Here is an 18,449-nt window from a genome sequence, read left to right as displayed (position 1 = left end):
CTATATCTCAAGCTCTGTTCATAATAAGTCTGAAATTAATAACCATGTCATAAAACCTTCTGCAGTCATAATTACACATTTTTTTATATGCATTTATCTCTTCCTTTCCAGAACAAAATCATATATATTTTCATGCAAACCCCAGTCCTCCATACAGAAGCAAACTATTGTATATTGGTGAAACAATGTGTGACTGTATGGAAAGCAATACAGAACTACAGGTTATGATGTTATCAGTTATGTAATGGCATATTACATGATTGTAGAATGATAATTCCGCTTTTGTACAACTTCCAAGAAAGCATATGCAGAAATCCTTTCAGATAGACTACTCATTTCATATTGTTCACATATACATACACGATACAGATATATATGCATGCATGGAATAGCACAAAGTGCATACATACATAATAGGATGTGCAATCATAAAATACAACTAAAAAACCCTGTTGGATTACTAGTTAAAATAATTGCCTACACACTGTTATTATTATACAGAGTCATTCTGGTTGTCTAATAAGTCATAGTAAAACTAATGCTTGGAGTTAGAACAATATATATAAGTAATACCACACCTGTGTGAAGGATGACGTTATCCCAGTTTGCCTCCCATTATAAATATATATAGCTCCTTGTAGATCATCTTCTTGTGGAGCCCCAATAGCAACATCTGGAAAAGAATGTGTAGATATAAACATGTGCGTCTGCCTTGCCATCTTCAGTTTATGTGGAGCTTGATTTGGAGGTGGGGAGGATGGGGAAGCTAAGAACAATTATATCTGTCATAGCACTGTATGTTTAGTAGGCAGAGACAAACTAGGTTGTTCAGTGTATTAAAATTGAAATAACTAATATGATTTCATGTTCCCTTATAAATAAGTGACATGAGTTTCACAGAGAAAAGAGCATGATATGTTAATGTATCAGTCTATTAGAGGAATGTTAGATGAATGAACACTTGTTTGCCATTTTCCTTTAACTGAAAGGAGACTTTGTTCTTAGAATTTAAACCAACCCACAATTAAGAGACAATCTGGTATAGAAAGAGGATGATGAAAGCATCACGAAATACATGACAAGATATACTGTGGTTCCAATCAGATTGCCAGTCTATAAGGTAAAGCAGTGTGGAACGCACATAAATAAAGTTTAGTAAACCAAAAAAATAAGCAGAATGGGAACAAAAAACTGGATAACAAAAAGACAATATCGGCAAAAAGACGATAGCCAATGTCAAGTTGTTATAAAACTTGACAAATTGTGGCAATATACACATTAACAGTACTGCCAAAAGGGCTGACCCCTGAGGAACCCCATTGTTCAAAGTAAATTTATTAGACCAATGACCAGAGTCATATACTGAGTGGGAGCGATTACTCAAAAAAGAAGAAAACCATTTTAAAACAGTTCCTATCCCTATACTTGATATATGATTAATAAGAAAAGAATGGTCAATAGTATCGAATGCCGCAGTCAGATCTAAAAGTACAAGAAAAAACCCAGCACCACAGTCAAATCCACATCTAAAAATATCAAAAAGAGACAACAAGATTGTTCCAATATTATGATTGGTTTGAAAGTCGTACTAATGGTCGTCTAGCATGTGATGAACATATTGAAATTGACTCAACACTTCTTTGTCTAACTGTTTGGCAAGAAAATACATGTTACTAATTGGACAGTAATTGTTTATATTGTTTGGTTCAGAGATAGGTTTCTTTAGTATAGATTTAGCTACTGTTGATTTTAAAAGTTTTGGCAAAGATCCTTCTTGTAACGAACAGTTAATCAAGTCTCTCAGAAAACAAGATAATTCTTTTTTGAGGCACTTGAATGAAACATTAGAGCATTTAGACAAGAGCCAAAAATGTGATTTTAATTTACTTAGTATCTCAGTAACCTCATGTGATCCTACAGTAGAAAAGGTATCCCAAAGAATATCTGATTCATCTGTATCCAGAATAGTGGTTTTGGGAAAAGAAGATGTAATATTCTTGATCACTTTACTGAAAAAATGACCTTAAATCAGTCTGAATATCAGAAAGAGAGGACCTGGATGTCAAAGTTATAACAATGAGAAAACGTTCACATGGCTGGTTTGGGGCAGATTGAATTTGCATTGAAAAACACTGGCATTTCAATTGATTAGACTCATTTTGATAATCATCGAGTTTAGCCAAATAGGCTAATGATCAATATAAGACTTAGTTTTTCTCCAGTGACATTCCTCTTTTTCTCATTCTATTCTGATCTGTGGGAGAGAATATTAGCTCTCGAAAGCAAGCCAAGTAATCAGGGGTAGATCGACCTATTGAGGGAACGGGCATCCCCCAGTGAGCCAGTCTCTCTGATCACATGTTTATTCCAACTTCCTGCCCTAAAGAGATACCTGCAGATCTGCGGCAGAGTCCATCTTGCCACAGCCCAATGAGAGGCCCTGCATAGCCATGGTAGAGCCCATCCTGACATGGCCTGAAGAGAGGCCTGCACGGCTGCAACCAAGGCCCTCCCCTCCTTTGCATGACCCCCGGGTAGCAGTGCCCTAATTCTAGCTCCCTTCCAGCACTGAGGAGCAGTGCTTCCATTCCACAGTGGACAAAGGGAAGGAGGAAGCCTGAAAACTATGGGGTAGATTTTTAAACTTGCAAGTGGGCGTACATGTGTGCATGCCGGGTAGCGTGTGCGCATCCCTACATGTGCATACACTATCTGGCACGCACACATGTACGCCTGATTTTATAACATGCGTGCGCATGATATAAAATCGGGAGTCGGCGCGCACAAGGGGGTGCACAATTATGTACCTTGCATGCGCCGAGACCGCGTGAAGCCCGCACCGAGCCACGCTGCCTTCCCCTGTTCCCTACCCCCCCACCCCACCTTCCCTTCCCTTCCACTACCTCCCCCGCCCTTTCCCCCACCTTTTCCTTGTTTTTTTTCTTATTCTAAAACTCACTTCAGCCCTGGGGCTGAGGTAAGTTGTGCGAGCGATCCCCGGCACAGTGGCAAATGGCCGCTGTGCCGGGAGCCTCTGACCCCCACCTGTCCCGCCCCTGGATGCCCCTGCCTGCCCCTCCCCACCTCTTTTTGAAAGATCCGGGACTTAGATGCATCCTGGGGTTTTATGCGCGTTGCTGGGCCTTTTTAAAATAGGCCTGGCACACGTAGATCCGGATTTACATGCGTAACTTTTGAAAATCCGGTCCTATGTGTATGCTTGTGTGTGTGAGAGAAAGACTCCATGTGTGTGTGTGTGTGTGTGTGCAAGAGAGCCTGCATGTGTATTAAAGTGCGACAGAGCCTGTGTATGTGTGAGAGATTGAGTATGTATGAAAGAGTGAGAATATCTGTATGTGTATGTGAGAGCCTGAGACTGTGTGCATACGTGTGTGTGTTGGGGAGGGAGAGAGTAGTAAAGATTATGAGACCCCCTCCTCCAAGCTACAACAATCTGTGGGTGACTAGAAATCAAAAGGTCCCAGGTATGGAGAGTTGGAAATTTTGAATCCTATTAATTTAAATATTGGAGTGTTATTTCATATGTCTGCTGTTTGAAATATTTGATGTATAGGAAATTTTACAAAAAACGTATTTTAATTACTGGATGTTCGAGGCTGTTGCATGCTTGACATATATATTCTTTTTTTTAGTATGGTTTTAATATTATGAATGATGTTTTATATCTCTTGACTTTATTGCTTAATGTTTTATGAGGAATGATATTTCTATTGTTTCATTGTTGCAATGCATAATAGTCAGCCTTACTGTGTTTTCCAGAGCATATGATTGAGCAAGAGTGAGTCAGTGAACATGTATGTGAGTGAGAGAGAACGAGCACGCCAATAAGCATTTGTGTGAGCAAGAGGACCATGTAAAACAGTGAGCATGTGTGTGAGCCAGAGATTGCGAGCCAATCAACAAGTATGTGAAAGAAAATATAAGGGAGTTTGTGTGGGAATGGGCATATATGTTAGAAAGTGTGTATATATAAGAGAGAGGAGAAAGTTTGTACATACCTCTTATCCCTGACTAATCTATGACAATCTGAGGGTGACTGGAATTTAAAGTTCCAAGGTATGAAGAGCAAGGAATATTTTTTTTAGCCATAGTTTTAATTATTAAGTATTATTTGATGCATCTGCTGTTTTGAAATATTTTATTGATTGGAAAATTAAAACAAAAAAACGATGTTATATAATTTTTAACCAATGTTCTATTCATCAGCTGCTTTTAAATATTTATTCTTTTTATGAGTATGGTTTTACTATTATGATTGATTTATAAATCTTGATTTTATTGTTTGACGTTTAATGTGGAATGGTGATGTTTCTTGCTTTTCCATCGTTGTACTGCATACAAAGTGTTATGAGCGCGCGCGGGCGCGGTCGTCTCCAGTGGGTGGTGAGCCCTTGGGCCACGGCAGGACTCAAGGAGGAGCCCAAAGCCACACCGTGGGAGGTGAGCTGAGCAGGCATGGGGAGCCAGGCGGGTACAAAAGCAGGGAGTCCGACCCTCAGCCGGACCTGCACACCCATGGTAGCCAACACTGGGAAGTTGACTGATGAACGGTCCTCCGACTGTTCCCGGCCCTTTCGGACCTGCCGCTGGGAACGGCAATGGGCAGCAGGCCGGACAGAGGCGAGGGCAGACAGAGTCCTTTACACTGAAGACATCGTAGACAAGGCAGGTGCAGACATCGTAGACAAAGGCTAGTGCAGACATCGAAGAGGAGGGCTGGAAGGAGACACGGGCACTGTCCCTGAGGGCGCCCTACTCAGCCCACCCACGGGACTGAGTCGCGGACCACCCCATCCCATACGCGCCCTACACAGCCCAGGAAGGCTGGTCACGGACCACGTTGAGAACAGGAGAGCGCAGGGAAGATCCAGGCAAGCAGGAACTCCGATGCTGGGATACTGACATCCGAAGCCCCTTCGGCTGGCAGGCAGGGAAGCTCCAGAGCGCAGGGAAGAATCCCACCTGTTGGCCACACCAGGGCCCAACAGGCCAGAAGGCTCAGGAGCCAGACAGGACGTAGGGCAGAACAAGCGGAACTGGATCAGTACATCAGGAACACATCAAGGCAGACATCAGTAACATCAGGAAGCAAACATCCGGACAGAGACAGGACAAGGAGCCATCAATACAAGGCAGACCACGGAAGACCTGGATCGAGGAAGATGTACAGGCAACTGTAGCACTCAATCCAAAGGCAAGTTGCAAGTGACAAGAAAGTCTTTATATACTGGAGGTTGTAGGCAACTCCCTGGGAGGAGCTTGCCAGGACCGCCCCTCGCTGGCCCTATAAGTGGGGTAGAGAGCTGCGGGCCGGCCCCTAGGGAAGGGTGTCGCCAAACAGGAAGTCCAAACGCCAGCATGCAAGCCACAGGCAGGTCTCAGGAACAACTAGGCCTCCCAAGCCCTGGAGCAAGTCCCGGATGGTGCACAGGAGAGGCCCTGGCTTCAAAGCGGCCTCCAGGAGGAAGGTAAGATACCTCCTGTAGCGCAGCAACAGGGGGGATCGTAACAACAAAGTCTGTCTTTTTATGTTTTCCAATTCAGATTTTGTTTGCATGTTTCTAGTTAAACTTTATTGTCTCTTTTTTCTGTATTTGGTAAGGATCTGTATGTTCTACATATGTGACTGAGGTGAGGTATTTTGCTAGTGTGTAGTTTCTTTGAAGTGATCTATAACAGCTTGGCTTGTTCTGTTATCCTAATCTCAGGTGTACTGGTGTTTTAGGGCCTGCTGTAATAGAGTAAGTAGGCAGTGAAGAACCTGGGAAACTATAAAAGCAGCAGACTGTAGCACTTAGTCAATGGGAATGCATTGGAATGGTGGTGGGGAATATGGAGAAGTGGAGGCAAGCTACAGTCACAAAAAGGGATGGGGCGAGTCAAGAGAAAGTGCCTATGCAGTGTTGGGAAGGCTTCTGTAGGCTGGGCTTTCCTCCTGAAAGGGTCAACTGGCTGTGGAAACAGTGAGTCTCCTGGAGTGAGGGTGGGAATGGGAAAGGGAAAGGGAGAGGGTGAGTGCACCTGCAGGCTGGGAAAGGGCTGGCAGCAAGCAAAAGCTTTTTAGATAGTCATGTGGCAGTACTGGAGCAGGGATACTCACTGCCAAGTAAATTTTCAAAACCCCACACTTGGAAATCCTGGGAGATATGTGCGTGGCTGGGCCTAGCGTGCGCCAAGCGCATTTTCAAAATGGCCCGACTATGCGCCTATCTCCCGGTACGTGCAGAAGAGCCGAGGTTTTGAAAAGGCCAGGGTCGTGGTCTGGGTAAGGCGGGGGGGTGGGGAGGGGCCCGACTGGGGCAGTGCATTAGGTGCTGTCCTGGTGAAGCGTGTGCCAGCAGCTGAATGGCGTGCGGAACTTATCCTGCTCGGAGGAGAGGGTAAGTTCTAAAACAAAATAATTCCGATAGGGTAGGTTTAGGGTTGGGGAGAAGAGGGGAAAAGGGGAAAAGGGAAGAAGGATAGATAGTAGGATAGAGAAGTTCCCTCCCAGTCCTCTCCTTAATTGGAGTGGACTGGGAGGGAACTGGGGTAGGCGCTATCGCATCGCTGTGCAGTTTTTACTAATATTCGCCAATATCGTATTTTATAACATGCTTGTGGCGATGCACGCATGTTATAAAATCAGTGCGTCTTTTAAAATCTACTCTTGTGTGATCATATGAGCAGCAGCAGCAGCAGCACATTGATAGAATGTGTGTTTCAAAGAGAGAGAGAGTGTGTGTGTGTGTGGGTGTCTTTCTCCCTGACACAGAAAGACACCCATACACACACTTTCTCTGACACACCCATACACTGTAAGCAAGAGTATGCGTATGATCGTCTTTGTGTCTGAGAGATTACGTGTGTGTCTGACACTGGCTGGCAGTGTGCTTGTCACATTACTTGGCAACTGGTTCAAGAGCTGATTAGTTGGCAAGAGACTTTAATATCAGACTAGGAATACAAGATATAATTATGAGAGATGTAACCAGACTTGTGGGTGGATGGCAACTGATTGCATGGATTGAAGAGGGCACACAACTCCGTTTGCTTACCTCTGGTCTAGGGTGTGTTCTACTAAGTTATTTAGGAAAATACTGACATTTATGTTGGAGATCTTTTGGCTCAGTTCTGCCAGGTTCCAGATCACATGATATATCTATGAAAGGTCAGTTTGGCATACTTTTGAGAATTGTTGAAACATGTGTTGCAGGGAAAATGAACAAGGGAGCTAGACAAATAACTTGTGGGCTGGTTTTGAAAAAAAATCCCCTGGGCTGATATTTTCCTGCAATCCTCCCCTGCAAGTGATGTATCAGTCAGAAATTTTAAATATTCAGTGTGCAGCAGTGGTCAAAAAAGGAAACAGTTCCCTTCATAGTTAAAATGATAAAATATCGACACAATCCACCTTTGCTTTTGATTCTGATAAAGATTTTGTCCTCAAACAATATGTACAGGAATGAGAAATTCTTGTTCAGAAAATTCAAATTTTCCCAGACTTTGCTAGAGAAACTCAAATGAGAAGGAAAGCCCTTTTGCAATATAAACAATGTCTGCTGGATTTTGTAGAGTCCTTTTTTCTAAAAATCCTGTGCAAATGTGTTATTATATATTGAGGGAATACATTTGTTTTCACTGACTCAGCTCATTTAGATACTTTTCTTTTTGATAAATCTGCCACAACCTAAGGGGTAGATTTTCAAACCCCGGAGTGCGTTAATCCTGGGGTTTATGTGTGTGGCCGGGCCTTACGCATGCCAGGCCAATTTTCAAATGGCCCGGCCACACGCGTAAACCCAGGGATGCGTGTAAGTCCCGGGGCTTGAAAATTGGGCGGTCCAAGGGAGGTGGGGCTAGAGGCGCCCGGCACAACAGCCATTTGCTGCTGTGCCGGGGGATCGCGTGCCGGCACGCGCAACTTGCTTCTGCTCCTTGGCAGGAATGAAAGGTAAAATAAAAAAATTAAGGCTAGTTAGGATAGGGATAGGGGGAGGGCAGGAAAGGGGAAGGGGAAGGGAGGTTAGGCTAGGGGGTTGGGAAGTTCCCTCCCAGTCCGCTCCTTAACTGGATCGGACTGGGAGGGAACTGGGGAAGGCCCCGATGCAACACCACACATATTGGCATACATGCGCATGTAATGGTGCAGAAATAAATTTGCTCATATAAAATTGGGGTGGACTAGGGATGGGTCACAAGTGTTCTGAGGAGGGGGCCAACATTTATGTGAATAAGGTGCTATTTTAAAACCTGCTAATGCAACACAATTTACGGATGTTACCTGGGCTTATTTACGCCTGCTAATTATCTGGTGTAGGTCAAAATATAATTCTTTATAGCAAAATGCTGACTGGATGAAGGGTCTGGATAAACTGGTGGAATTCATGATAAAGAACCAGGGGGGCCTTGATGACTTAGAGATAGACTGGGAAAACTGGTGGATTAATTGGCAATTTTTATTTATTTATTATTTAGATTTTTATATTCTTCTTTTTAGCACTTCAAAGTGGAGTACTTTCAGGTACTGTAGGTATTTCCCTATTCCCACAGGGCTTACAATCTAAGGGCTAGATTCATCAAACTATCGCATGTGACCAAAAGAGGGGCAGAGGAATAGCCTTGTGGTTAGAGCAGTGGGCTACAAACCAGAAGACCAAGGTTCAAGTCCTGCTGTCACTCCCTGGGCAAGTCACTTTACCCTCTACTGCCTCAGGTACAAAACTTAGATTGTAAGCCCTCTGGGGATCAAGAAATACCTACAGTACTTGAATGTAAACCAATGTGATATCTTAGATCAAATGTTGGTATAATAAAATAAATAAATGTGCCACATGCTATCTTCATGGAGTGCCCCCTAGTCTATTATCCAAAAGAGTAAATAACCAATTCACATTTACCCATTCTAGACCTCTCATGATTTTAAACACCTCTATCATATCCCCCCTCAGCCGTCTCTTCTCTAAGCTGAAAAGTCCTAACTTCTTCAGTCTTTCCTCATAGGGGAGCTGTTCCATTCCCTACCCTTTATCATTTTGGTCATCCTTCTCTGTACCTTCTCCATCGCAACTATATCTTTTTTGAGACGTGGTGACCAGAATTGTACACAGTATTCAAGGTGTAGTCTCACCATAGAGCGATACAGAGGCATTATGACATTTTCCGTTTTATTCACCATTCCCTTTCTAATAATTCCCAACATTCTGTTTGCTTTTTTGATTGCCGCAGCACACTGAGCTGATGATTTCAATGTGTTATCCACTATGACGCCTAGATCTCTTTCTTGGGTGGGAGCTCCTAATATGGAACCTAACATTGTGTAACTATAGCATGGGTTATTTTTCCCTATATGCATCACCTTGCACTTATCCACATTAAATTTCAGCTGCCATTCCGATGCCCAATTTTACAGTCACAAGGTCTTCCTGCAATTTATCACAATCTGCTTGTGATTTAACTACTCTGAACAATTTTGCATCATCTGCAAATTTGATTATCTCACTCATCATATTTTTTCCAGATCATTTATAAATATATTGAAAAGTTCAGGTCCCAATACAGATCCCTGAGGCACTCCACTGCCCACTCCCTTCCACTGAGAAAATTGTCCATTTAATCCTATTCTGTTTCCTGTCTTTTAACCAGTTTGTAATCCACGAAAGGACATCACCACCTATTCCATGACTCTTTACTTTTCCTAGAAGCCTCTCATGTGTCAAACGCCTTCTGAAAATCCAAATATACTACATCTACCAGTTCACCTTTATCCACATGTTTATTAACTCCTTCAAAAAAGTGAAGCAGATTTGTTAGGCAAGACTTGCCTTGGGTAAAGCCATGCTGACTTTGTTCCATTAAACCATGTCTTTCTATATGTTCTGTAATTTTAATATTTAGAACACTTTCCACTATTTTTTCTGGCACTGAAGTCAGGCTAACTGGTCTGTAGTTTCCCGGATCGCCCCTGGAGCCCTTTTTAAATATTGGGGTTTCATTAGCCACCCTCCAGACTTCAGGTACAATGGATGATTTTAATGATAGATTACAAATTTTTACTAATAGGTCTGAAATTCATTTTTTAGTTCCTTCAGATCCCTGGGGCGTATACCATCCGGTCCAGGTGATTTACTACTCTTTAGTTTGTCAATCAGGCCTACCACATCTTCTAGGTTCACCGTGATTTGGTTCAGTCCATCTGAATTATTACCCATGAAAACCTTCTCCGGTACAGGTACCTCCCCAACATCCTCTTCAGTAAACACCAAAGCAAAGAAATCTTTTAATCTTTCCGTGATGGCCCCTTTAATCCCTCGATTATCTAACAGTCCAACTGACTCCTTCCCTTTGGATATATTTTAAAAAGTTTTTACACTGAGTTTTTGCCTCTACAGCCAGCTTCTTTTCAAATTCTCTCTTAGCTGGTTATTTTTCGCCACTTAGCCATTTAATCCAAACGTATGTGGTAATGTTTTAAATACATGCCACATATTTTTTGTTTGGCAAACATTGCATTTGCACACACAATATAAAAGACATGTTTATGCAGGCATGCATCCATATAGTTGCATATATGGGTGAGCTCACACAGAGATGAATTTTAAGAACCATGTGCATGCACACATGTGTACACAATTACTGGCTTGCACACATGGACGTGGCAATTTTATAACATGCATGCTTATATTTGTGTATACGTGCATGTGTTATAAAATTGGCTATATGCGCGTACATGTGTGCACAGCTTTATATTGACATGCACATGTGTGTGCAAATGCCACCTTGAGCACGTAAGTGGGAGAGATTTTAGTAGATACATTTGCCAACATAATTTCATGTTTCCCCAGTTCATTGCCAGTTCACCCCTAGCTAACTTGCCTTCCTTTAACCCTATTAGCCCTGACCCTTAAAACCCCACTGACTACCCTATTTTTTATTTCACAACTTACACGCCATCTATAACAGAAGTAAAGTTACATGGTAGGGGACCCTGGCACATGCTTGTGTTTGTACGTACAGACTTTATTGAACAGACCCAGTCTGCCCATGTCCCACCCATGCACCACCCAGTCCATGCCCATGTTCCTCCCCTTTTTCTGAAAACATTTTTGCGAAGACCGGGAGATATGCACATATTTGCATGGTTTTTAAAACCAGTGTGGTGCACGGTTGGCCAAGTCACGTGTGTACCTTGTGGCTTTGGCACGTGTAGAACTTTTAAAATCAACCCAACATGTTTTAAAGTTATTCTCCTTGAATACTGTGCATAGTTCTGGTCACTGCATTTCAAAAAAGACATAATTGCAGTGGAAAAGAGACAGAGGAAGGCGACCAAAATGATAAATGGATGGAACAGTTCCCCTGTAAGGAAAAGATAAAGATGTTGGGTCTGTTGAGCTTGTAGAAGAGACAGCTGGGGGGGGGGGGGGGGGGGGATATGATAATGATCTATAAAATCATGAGTGGAATAGAACAGGTAAATTTTAATCGGTTATTTACTGTGTCAAAAAATACAAAGACTAGGGGGTACTTCATGAAGTTTGTAAGCAGCACATTCAAAACAAATCAGAGAGAATTCTTTTTCACGCAATGCACAATTAAGCTCTGGAATTCATTACCTGAGAATGTGGTACTGGATGTGAAGAAGAAATCAATAAACTATTAAGAACATAAGAAATTGCCATGCTGGGTCAGACCAAGGGTCCATCAAGCCCAGCATCCTGTTTCCAACAGAGGCCAAACCAGGCCACAAGAACCTGGCAATTACCCAAACACCTAGAAGATCCCATGCTACTGATGCAATTAATAGCAGTGACTATTCCCTAAGTAAACTTGATTAATAGCAGTTAATGGACTTCTCTTCCAAGAACTTATCCAAACCTTTTTTGAACCCAGCTACACTAACTGCACTAACCACATCCTCTGGCAACAAATTCCAGAGATTTATTGTGCGTTGAGTGAAAAAGAATTTTCTCCGATTAGTCTTAAATGTGCTACTTGCTAACTTCATGGAATGCCCCCTAGTCCTTCTATTATTCGAAAGTGTAAATAACCGAGTCACATCTACTCGTTCAAGACCTCTCATGATCTTAAAGACCTCTATGATATCCCCCCTCAGCCGTCTCTTCTCCAAGCTGAACAGCCCTAACCTCTTCAGCCTTTCCTCATAGGGGAGCTGTTCCATCCCCTTTATCATTTTGGTTGCCCTTCTCTGTACCTTCTCCATTGCAACTATATCTTTTTTGAGATACGGCGACCAGAATTGTACACAGTATTCAAGGTGTGGTCTCACCATGGAGTCCAGCGGGGTTCAGGATTAGGGATGTGAATCGTTTTTTGACGATTTAAAATATCGTCCGATATATTTTAAATCGTCAAAAATCGTTAGGGCCACGATACAATACCAATTCCCCCGATTTATCGTTAAAAAATCGTAAATCGGGGGAAGGGGGAGGGAAGGAAAACCGGCACACTAAAACCCCCTAAATCCCACCCCCGACCCTTTAAATTAAATCCCCCACCCTCCCGAACCCCCCCCCCCCCAAATGCTTTAAATTACCTGGGGATCCAGCGGTGGTCCAGAACGGCGGCGGTCCGGAACGGTCCCCTCAATTGAATCCTTTTGATTTCAGCCAGCGCCATTTTGCAAAATGGCCGCCGCAAAATGGCGCCGACCATAGACAAAAACGATTCGACGCAGGAGGTCGTTCCGGACCCCCGCTGGACTTTTGGCAAGTCTTGTGGGGGTCAGGAGGCCCCCCCAAGCTGGCCAAAAGTTTCTGGGAGTCCAGCGCCGCTGAACGACCTCCTGCAGTCGATCTCCTGCCGGAGCCATTTTCCGTACGGAAAACGATTCGCGGCAAGAAATTGCTTCCTGAACCCCGCTGGACTCCCAGAAACTTTTGGCCAGCTTGGGGGGGGCCTCCTGACCCCCACAAGACTTGCCAAAAGTCCAGCGGGGGTCCGGAACGACCTTCTGCGTCGAATCATTTTTGTCTATGGCCGCCGCCATTTTGCGGCGGCCATTTTGCAAAATGGCGCCGGCTGAAGACAAAAGGATTCAATTGAGGAGGCCGTTCCGGACCTCCGCCGTTCTGGACCACCGCTGGATCCCCAGGTAATTTAAAGCATTTGGGGGGGGGGGTTCGGGAGGGTGGGGGATTTAATTTAAAGGGTCGGGGGTGGGTTTTAGGGGGTTGGCTCACGATTTTAACGATTTTTCAGGATATTTTTAAAACCCAAATGGCAACAATACGATTCCCTCCCCCTCCCAGCCGAAATCGATCGTTAAGACGATCGAGGACACGATTCACATCTCTATAAACTATTAACCAAGAAGACAAGAAATAGCCATCACTTATCATTACGCGATAGCACATGGGAACTATTTACTGTTTGGGATCTTGCCAGGTACTCATGACCTGGATTGGCCACTATTAAAAACAGGATACTGAGCTTAATGGACCCTCGGTCTGACCCAGTTTGACAAATCTTATGTTCCCTGACTTTACCCAGGTAACTCAAGTAAGAAGGAAGCTGTTTCTCCAGATGAAACCACAAATGATGGTTTTGGAAGCTTTCTTTCTTTTGTTTTCTTTTTTTTAATTTCCAAGTAAATGTGTTATTTCATATCAAGGGAATAAATTTGTTTTTCATGACCCAATCCATTTGAAAAGATTTCTTCTTGATAAAAGTAGGTAATTCATGACCCTTGTATGAAGGTTGGAGATGAGGTAACAAGTTAGTAATCTGAGGTGTCTGGATCTAGTTTGGCATTTGGGGATGGCTTTACTTATTATCTTTTTTTATTTTCCTCATTTCTTCTCCCCCACCCAAGTAGTAGACTTTATGTTAATAGGTTCATTTTTATTATTATTATTTCATGCTGATACTGTATTAGATTAATACAGGATTTCCTGTTTTCATTCATATAAATGTTTGAAACATCAATAAATAATAAATGGAAAAAAATAATAAAGAAATGCATTAAAAAGTGAATTTTAAAAGTTGGGCACGTACCAAAATTGGGAGATATGTATTCATGTGGGACCTGCGTGTATCCACTCCATTTTAAAAGCCGCCTACATGCGTGTGCATTTTTTGATATGTGAATATCTTGCTATGAGCAAAATAAGGGGGCGTGGTGTGGGTGTGGTTTATGTTTCGGGCGTGGGCATTCTGGGGCGGGGCTAAGAGAAATGTGCGCAAGTACTTACACACTTGGACGCGTGCCCATGTTCAGTGCTCCATAACTTTACTTCTGTTATGGAGGAGGTGTAAATTTACAAAAAGCAACAAAACACAAGCATTCTTGAATGGTTTAAGGGGTCTGGAGTAACTGGAGAGAGTGCAGGCTAAAGAACCAGGGGGTTTTCGAGGACCTAGCTCTAGACTGGGTGAATTGGTGGATGAACTGTTGAAACTGGTCACCGCGTGGACACGCGCCTGTTATAGAATTCCTCCACTTGCATGGTTCATACTAGGATGGCTGTGCGCACCCAGTTGCAAAAAAAGACGCTCACATATATACGCCTAGACTATTTTATAATATTTGTGTATAAGTGCGTATATGTTAAAAAAAAATTGCCACATCCCTGGGCGTGCACCGATGCTCATGTGACAATGTGCGTCCACACGCCCCTTTGAAAATTACCATCATGGTTAGTCCAATAAAAAAGATATCACCTTATATATACATATATATGGGGGTTTTTTTGTTTATTTTTAAATTGTTTTTATTTGTTAACCATTATTTCTGTGCAATTTAAAAGGGTACAAATAACAAAAGATAAGAAAGTGAAATGAAACAAGATTAAAATGTTATCTGCAGCAAGTTTTTTAATGCCCAGAAAATATTTACGTTTTAGCGATAGTTAATTTTATCAGAACTACTGCATAATGATATCATTCACACACAGCAGGTCTGTAGGAGGAGAAAACAGCATATTTACAGCATCAATGAGGCATGGCTGAAACCCAGTTACTATAACCCAAGCCACAGTAATTAGACTGCAATTTAATTTACTTAACAAACACAATAGTTAAGATGGAAGTTGAATAGGAATGATATTATTCATATCATCCACTTGCATTGTATATGCTGATATATTATTGTATCTCACCTTATTATTCTGGCATATTTGATACCTCTCTTCAAGCCCTGAAAGGAGCCAATTTGGGCGAAAATAGTCTAATCTGGCTTGATTTGAAACCACACATTTCTTATAAATATTTATAGAATACTTTTTAAAGTATTATTTTTATTTTATTGCCTACTCTTCCAAGGGAATGCTCAAAGTGGGGTACAACCAGATGCAAAATAATAATATAGAATGACAAGCACTATAAAATAAAGAAACAATATAAAAACATAAAGAGATTCATACTGAGTAAGCTGATAGAGGAGGCCAAATTATCCAGGTAATGTGACCCTGGAAAGTTTACTTGGATATTCTGCAGAACATAACTGAATATATCCCCAGCTAAAGTCAACCTGGATAAAGTTATCCAGATAAGTTTAGTATAGCCCTCTGGCATGACCAGACTTACCTGGGCAACCGCATTTGGATAGTGCTGAATAGGGATGTGCAGAGCAAAAGTTTATGTCCATATGTCAATATGTCCAAAGGGGGTCCCATTTGCGGTCAATATGGACATAAAAAAAATTAAATGAGTTGGGTATATGTCCATATGTGCAAAAAAAAAAAATTTAAACCCCCTCACCCTCCTTAATCCCCCCCCCAGACTTACCACAACTCCCTGGTGATCGAGCGAGGAGTGAGGACGCCATTTCTGCAATCCTTGGCGAGAAGCATGTGACGTCGGCGCCGCGTCGAGTGACGCGGCGTCACGTGATTCCCGGCGAATTCGCGCCGGAAGGCTCGTTCGGCCCAAAAGGAACTTTTGGCCAGCTTGGGGGGGTCAGGAGGCCCCCCCAGGCTGGCCAAAAGTTCTTTTTGGGCCGAACGAACCTTCCGGCGCGAACTCGCCGGGAATCACGTGACGCCGCGTCACTCGACGCGGCGCCGACGTCACATGCTTCTCGCCAAGGATTGCAAAAATGGCGTCCTCACTCCTCGCTCGATCACCAGGGAGTTGTGGTAAGTCTTGGGGGGGGATTAAGGAGGGTGAGGGGGTTTAAATTTTTATTTTGGCTCAACAATCACGATTTCCAACATATCCAACATAGCTATGTTGGATATGTGGGAAATCCTATCGTTTATGTCACATCACTTTTTTAAGTTAAAAACAAAATATGCGTAGCGTTTTACATATGCGGTCAATACGAATGCACACCCCTAGTGCTGAATACCACTGCTAATCAACTACAGTTAAGCTAAATTCCCCACTCCACAAACAGCTCATCACCACCTCTTTTCTTTATCCAGCTAAATTCTGTGCGGGTCATGAGTTACTCAGAAGAAATTTCAATATAGAGCTGGGGGGCGGGGGGGGGGGGGGTGGTTGTATTTTTTAAACCAAAGTGTCCAGGTAATTCCTGAAATGGCCTGGACAAATCTTTTGAATATGGAGCTCAACATTTAAAAACACAGCATCATGAGAGGTCTAGAACGGGTAGATGTGAATCGGTTATTTACTCTTTCGGATAGTAGAAAGACTAGGGGGCACTCCATGAAGTTAGCATGGGGCACATTTAAAACTAATCGGAGAAAGTTCTTTTTTACTCAACGCACAATTAAACTCTGGAATTTGTTGCCAGAGAATGTGGTTCGTGCAGTTAGTATAGCTGTGTTTAAAAAAGGATTGGATAAGTTCTTGGAGGAGAAGTCCATTATCTGCTATTAAGTTCACTTAGAGAATAGCCACTGCCATTAGCAATGGTTACATGGAATAGACTTAGTTTTTGGGTACTTGCCAGGTTCTTATGGCCTGGATTGGCCACTGTTGGAAACAGGATGCTGGGCTTGATGGACCCTTGGTCTGACCCAGTATGGCATTTTCTTATGTTCTTAGCATAAAAACAGATCAAAACAGATGAAATCTATAGAACATTATCGATCTCTAAATGTCTTTGTGAAGAAACAGATTTCAAGGGGATTTCTGAAAGCTAAAAATAATTACATATAATCCTAGGGTGCTGATCTATTAAGCTGTGAATATTTTCAGAGATGGGAGACTACATAATTAAAAATGGAGAAAATGTCTCGAAACACACAGCAATGCCATAGTTTTTGGCGTGTGCATATTTGTACACATGAAGGTGCTGTTTGCAAAAACATTTGCAAAGTGGGCCCTCTCTGTAAGATTCGTGGACCCTTGCTGCTGTGGTGAACTTTACTCAACCTACGGGGTAGGCCCTGTAGGTCCTAACCAACAGCTGGCGGATCTACACTTGAGAGAGACTGGACAGGAGCTTCACCTGTACCAACCCCTTTCCCCTTGGGTTGAGCTCTCAGATTCCAGAGACCGGCAGGTCTGAGGTGAAAGTCTCTATGGAAGTGGCATATGCATAAGTCCAGGGCCAGGCTAGGGTCAAAAGCAGGCAGCAAGCCAGAGTGTTCAATGCCCAGGCAAGGGTCAGTGGCAGGCAGCAAGCAAGAATGATCAATATCCAGGCAGGGCAGGAAGGCAAAGGGCTGGATAAGACAAGGCTGGACAAGCTGGAAAGGCAAGTCTGGGCTGGAGAGATGAGGCAAGAAGCAGGATCAAGAACCCGGAAAATGTCATAATGCGACTACACCTTGAATACTTTGTACAATTCTAGTCACTGCATCTCAAAAAAGGTATAGTTGCGATGGAGAAGGTACAAAGATGGGCGAACAAAATGATAAAGGGGATGGAACAGCTCCCCTATGAGGAAAGACTAAAGAGGTTAGGACTGTTCAGCTTCAAGAAGAAATGGCTGAGGGGGGATATGATAGAGGTGTTTAAAATCATGAGAGGTCTAGAATGGGTAAAAGTGAATCAGTTATTTACTTCTTCGGATAATAGAAGGACTAGGGGGCACTCCATGAAGTTAGCATGTAGCACATTTAAAACTAATCGGGAAAGTTCTTTTTCACTCAACGCACAATTAAACTCTGGAATTTGTTGCCAGGGAATGTGGTTAGCTGGGTTTAAAAAAGGTTTGGATAAGTTCTTGGAGGAGAAGTCCATTAATTGCTATTAATTAAGTTGACTTAGAAAATAGCCACTGCTATTACTAGCATCAGTAGCATGGAATAGACTGTTTATGGGTACTTGCCAGGTTCTTATGGCCTGGATTGGCCACTGTTGGAAACAGGATGCTGGGCTTGATGGACCCTTGCATGACCCAGTATGGCATGTTCTTATGTTCTTATGATATAAGAGATTCACTACTGAGGCACTGGAGCATGGTCTGAGGATTCCTTAAATGGTGAGGACAACATTACATCATCAAGGGGTGCAGCAGAGGCTTTCCCCTCGCCCTGAGCCATTTAAGAGGAAGTGTTGTGCCCATGCGGTCTGAG

At 42.9% G+C, this 18,449-nt stretch overlaps 1 protein-coding gene across 1 annotated transcript in view; it reads right to left on the bottom strand.

Moving 5' to 3' along the window:
- The window catches only part of ITGA4 (integrin subunit alpha 4), a 171,454-nt gene that overhangs the window by 87,081 nt on the left and 65,924 nt on the right, over positions 1-18,449 (bottom strand). The window contains exon 11 of the mRNA XM_029605917.1: positions 579-673. Coding sequence (XP_029461777.1) covers positions 579-673 — 95 coding nt within the window. The remainder of the gene's footprint in view (positions 1-578; positions 674-18,449) is intronic.

The sequence above is a fragment of the Rhinatrema bivittatum genome, chromosome 6 (assembly GCF_901001135.1).
Source record: "Rhinatrema bivittatum chromosome 6, aRhiBiv1.1, whole genome shotgun sequence".
Taxonomy (NCBI): Eukaryota; Metazoa; Chordata; class Amphibia; order Gymnophiona; family Rhinatrematidae; genus Rhinatrema; species Rhinatrema bivittatum.
This window is presented reverse-complemented; position numbering and strand designations above follow the sequence as displayed.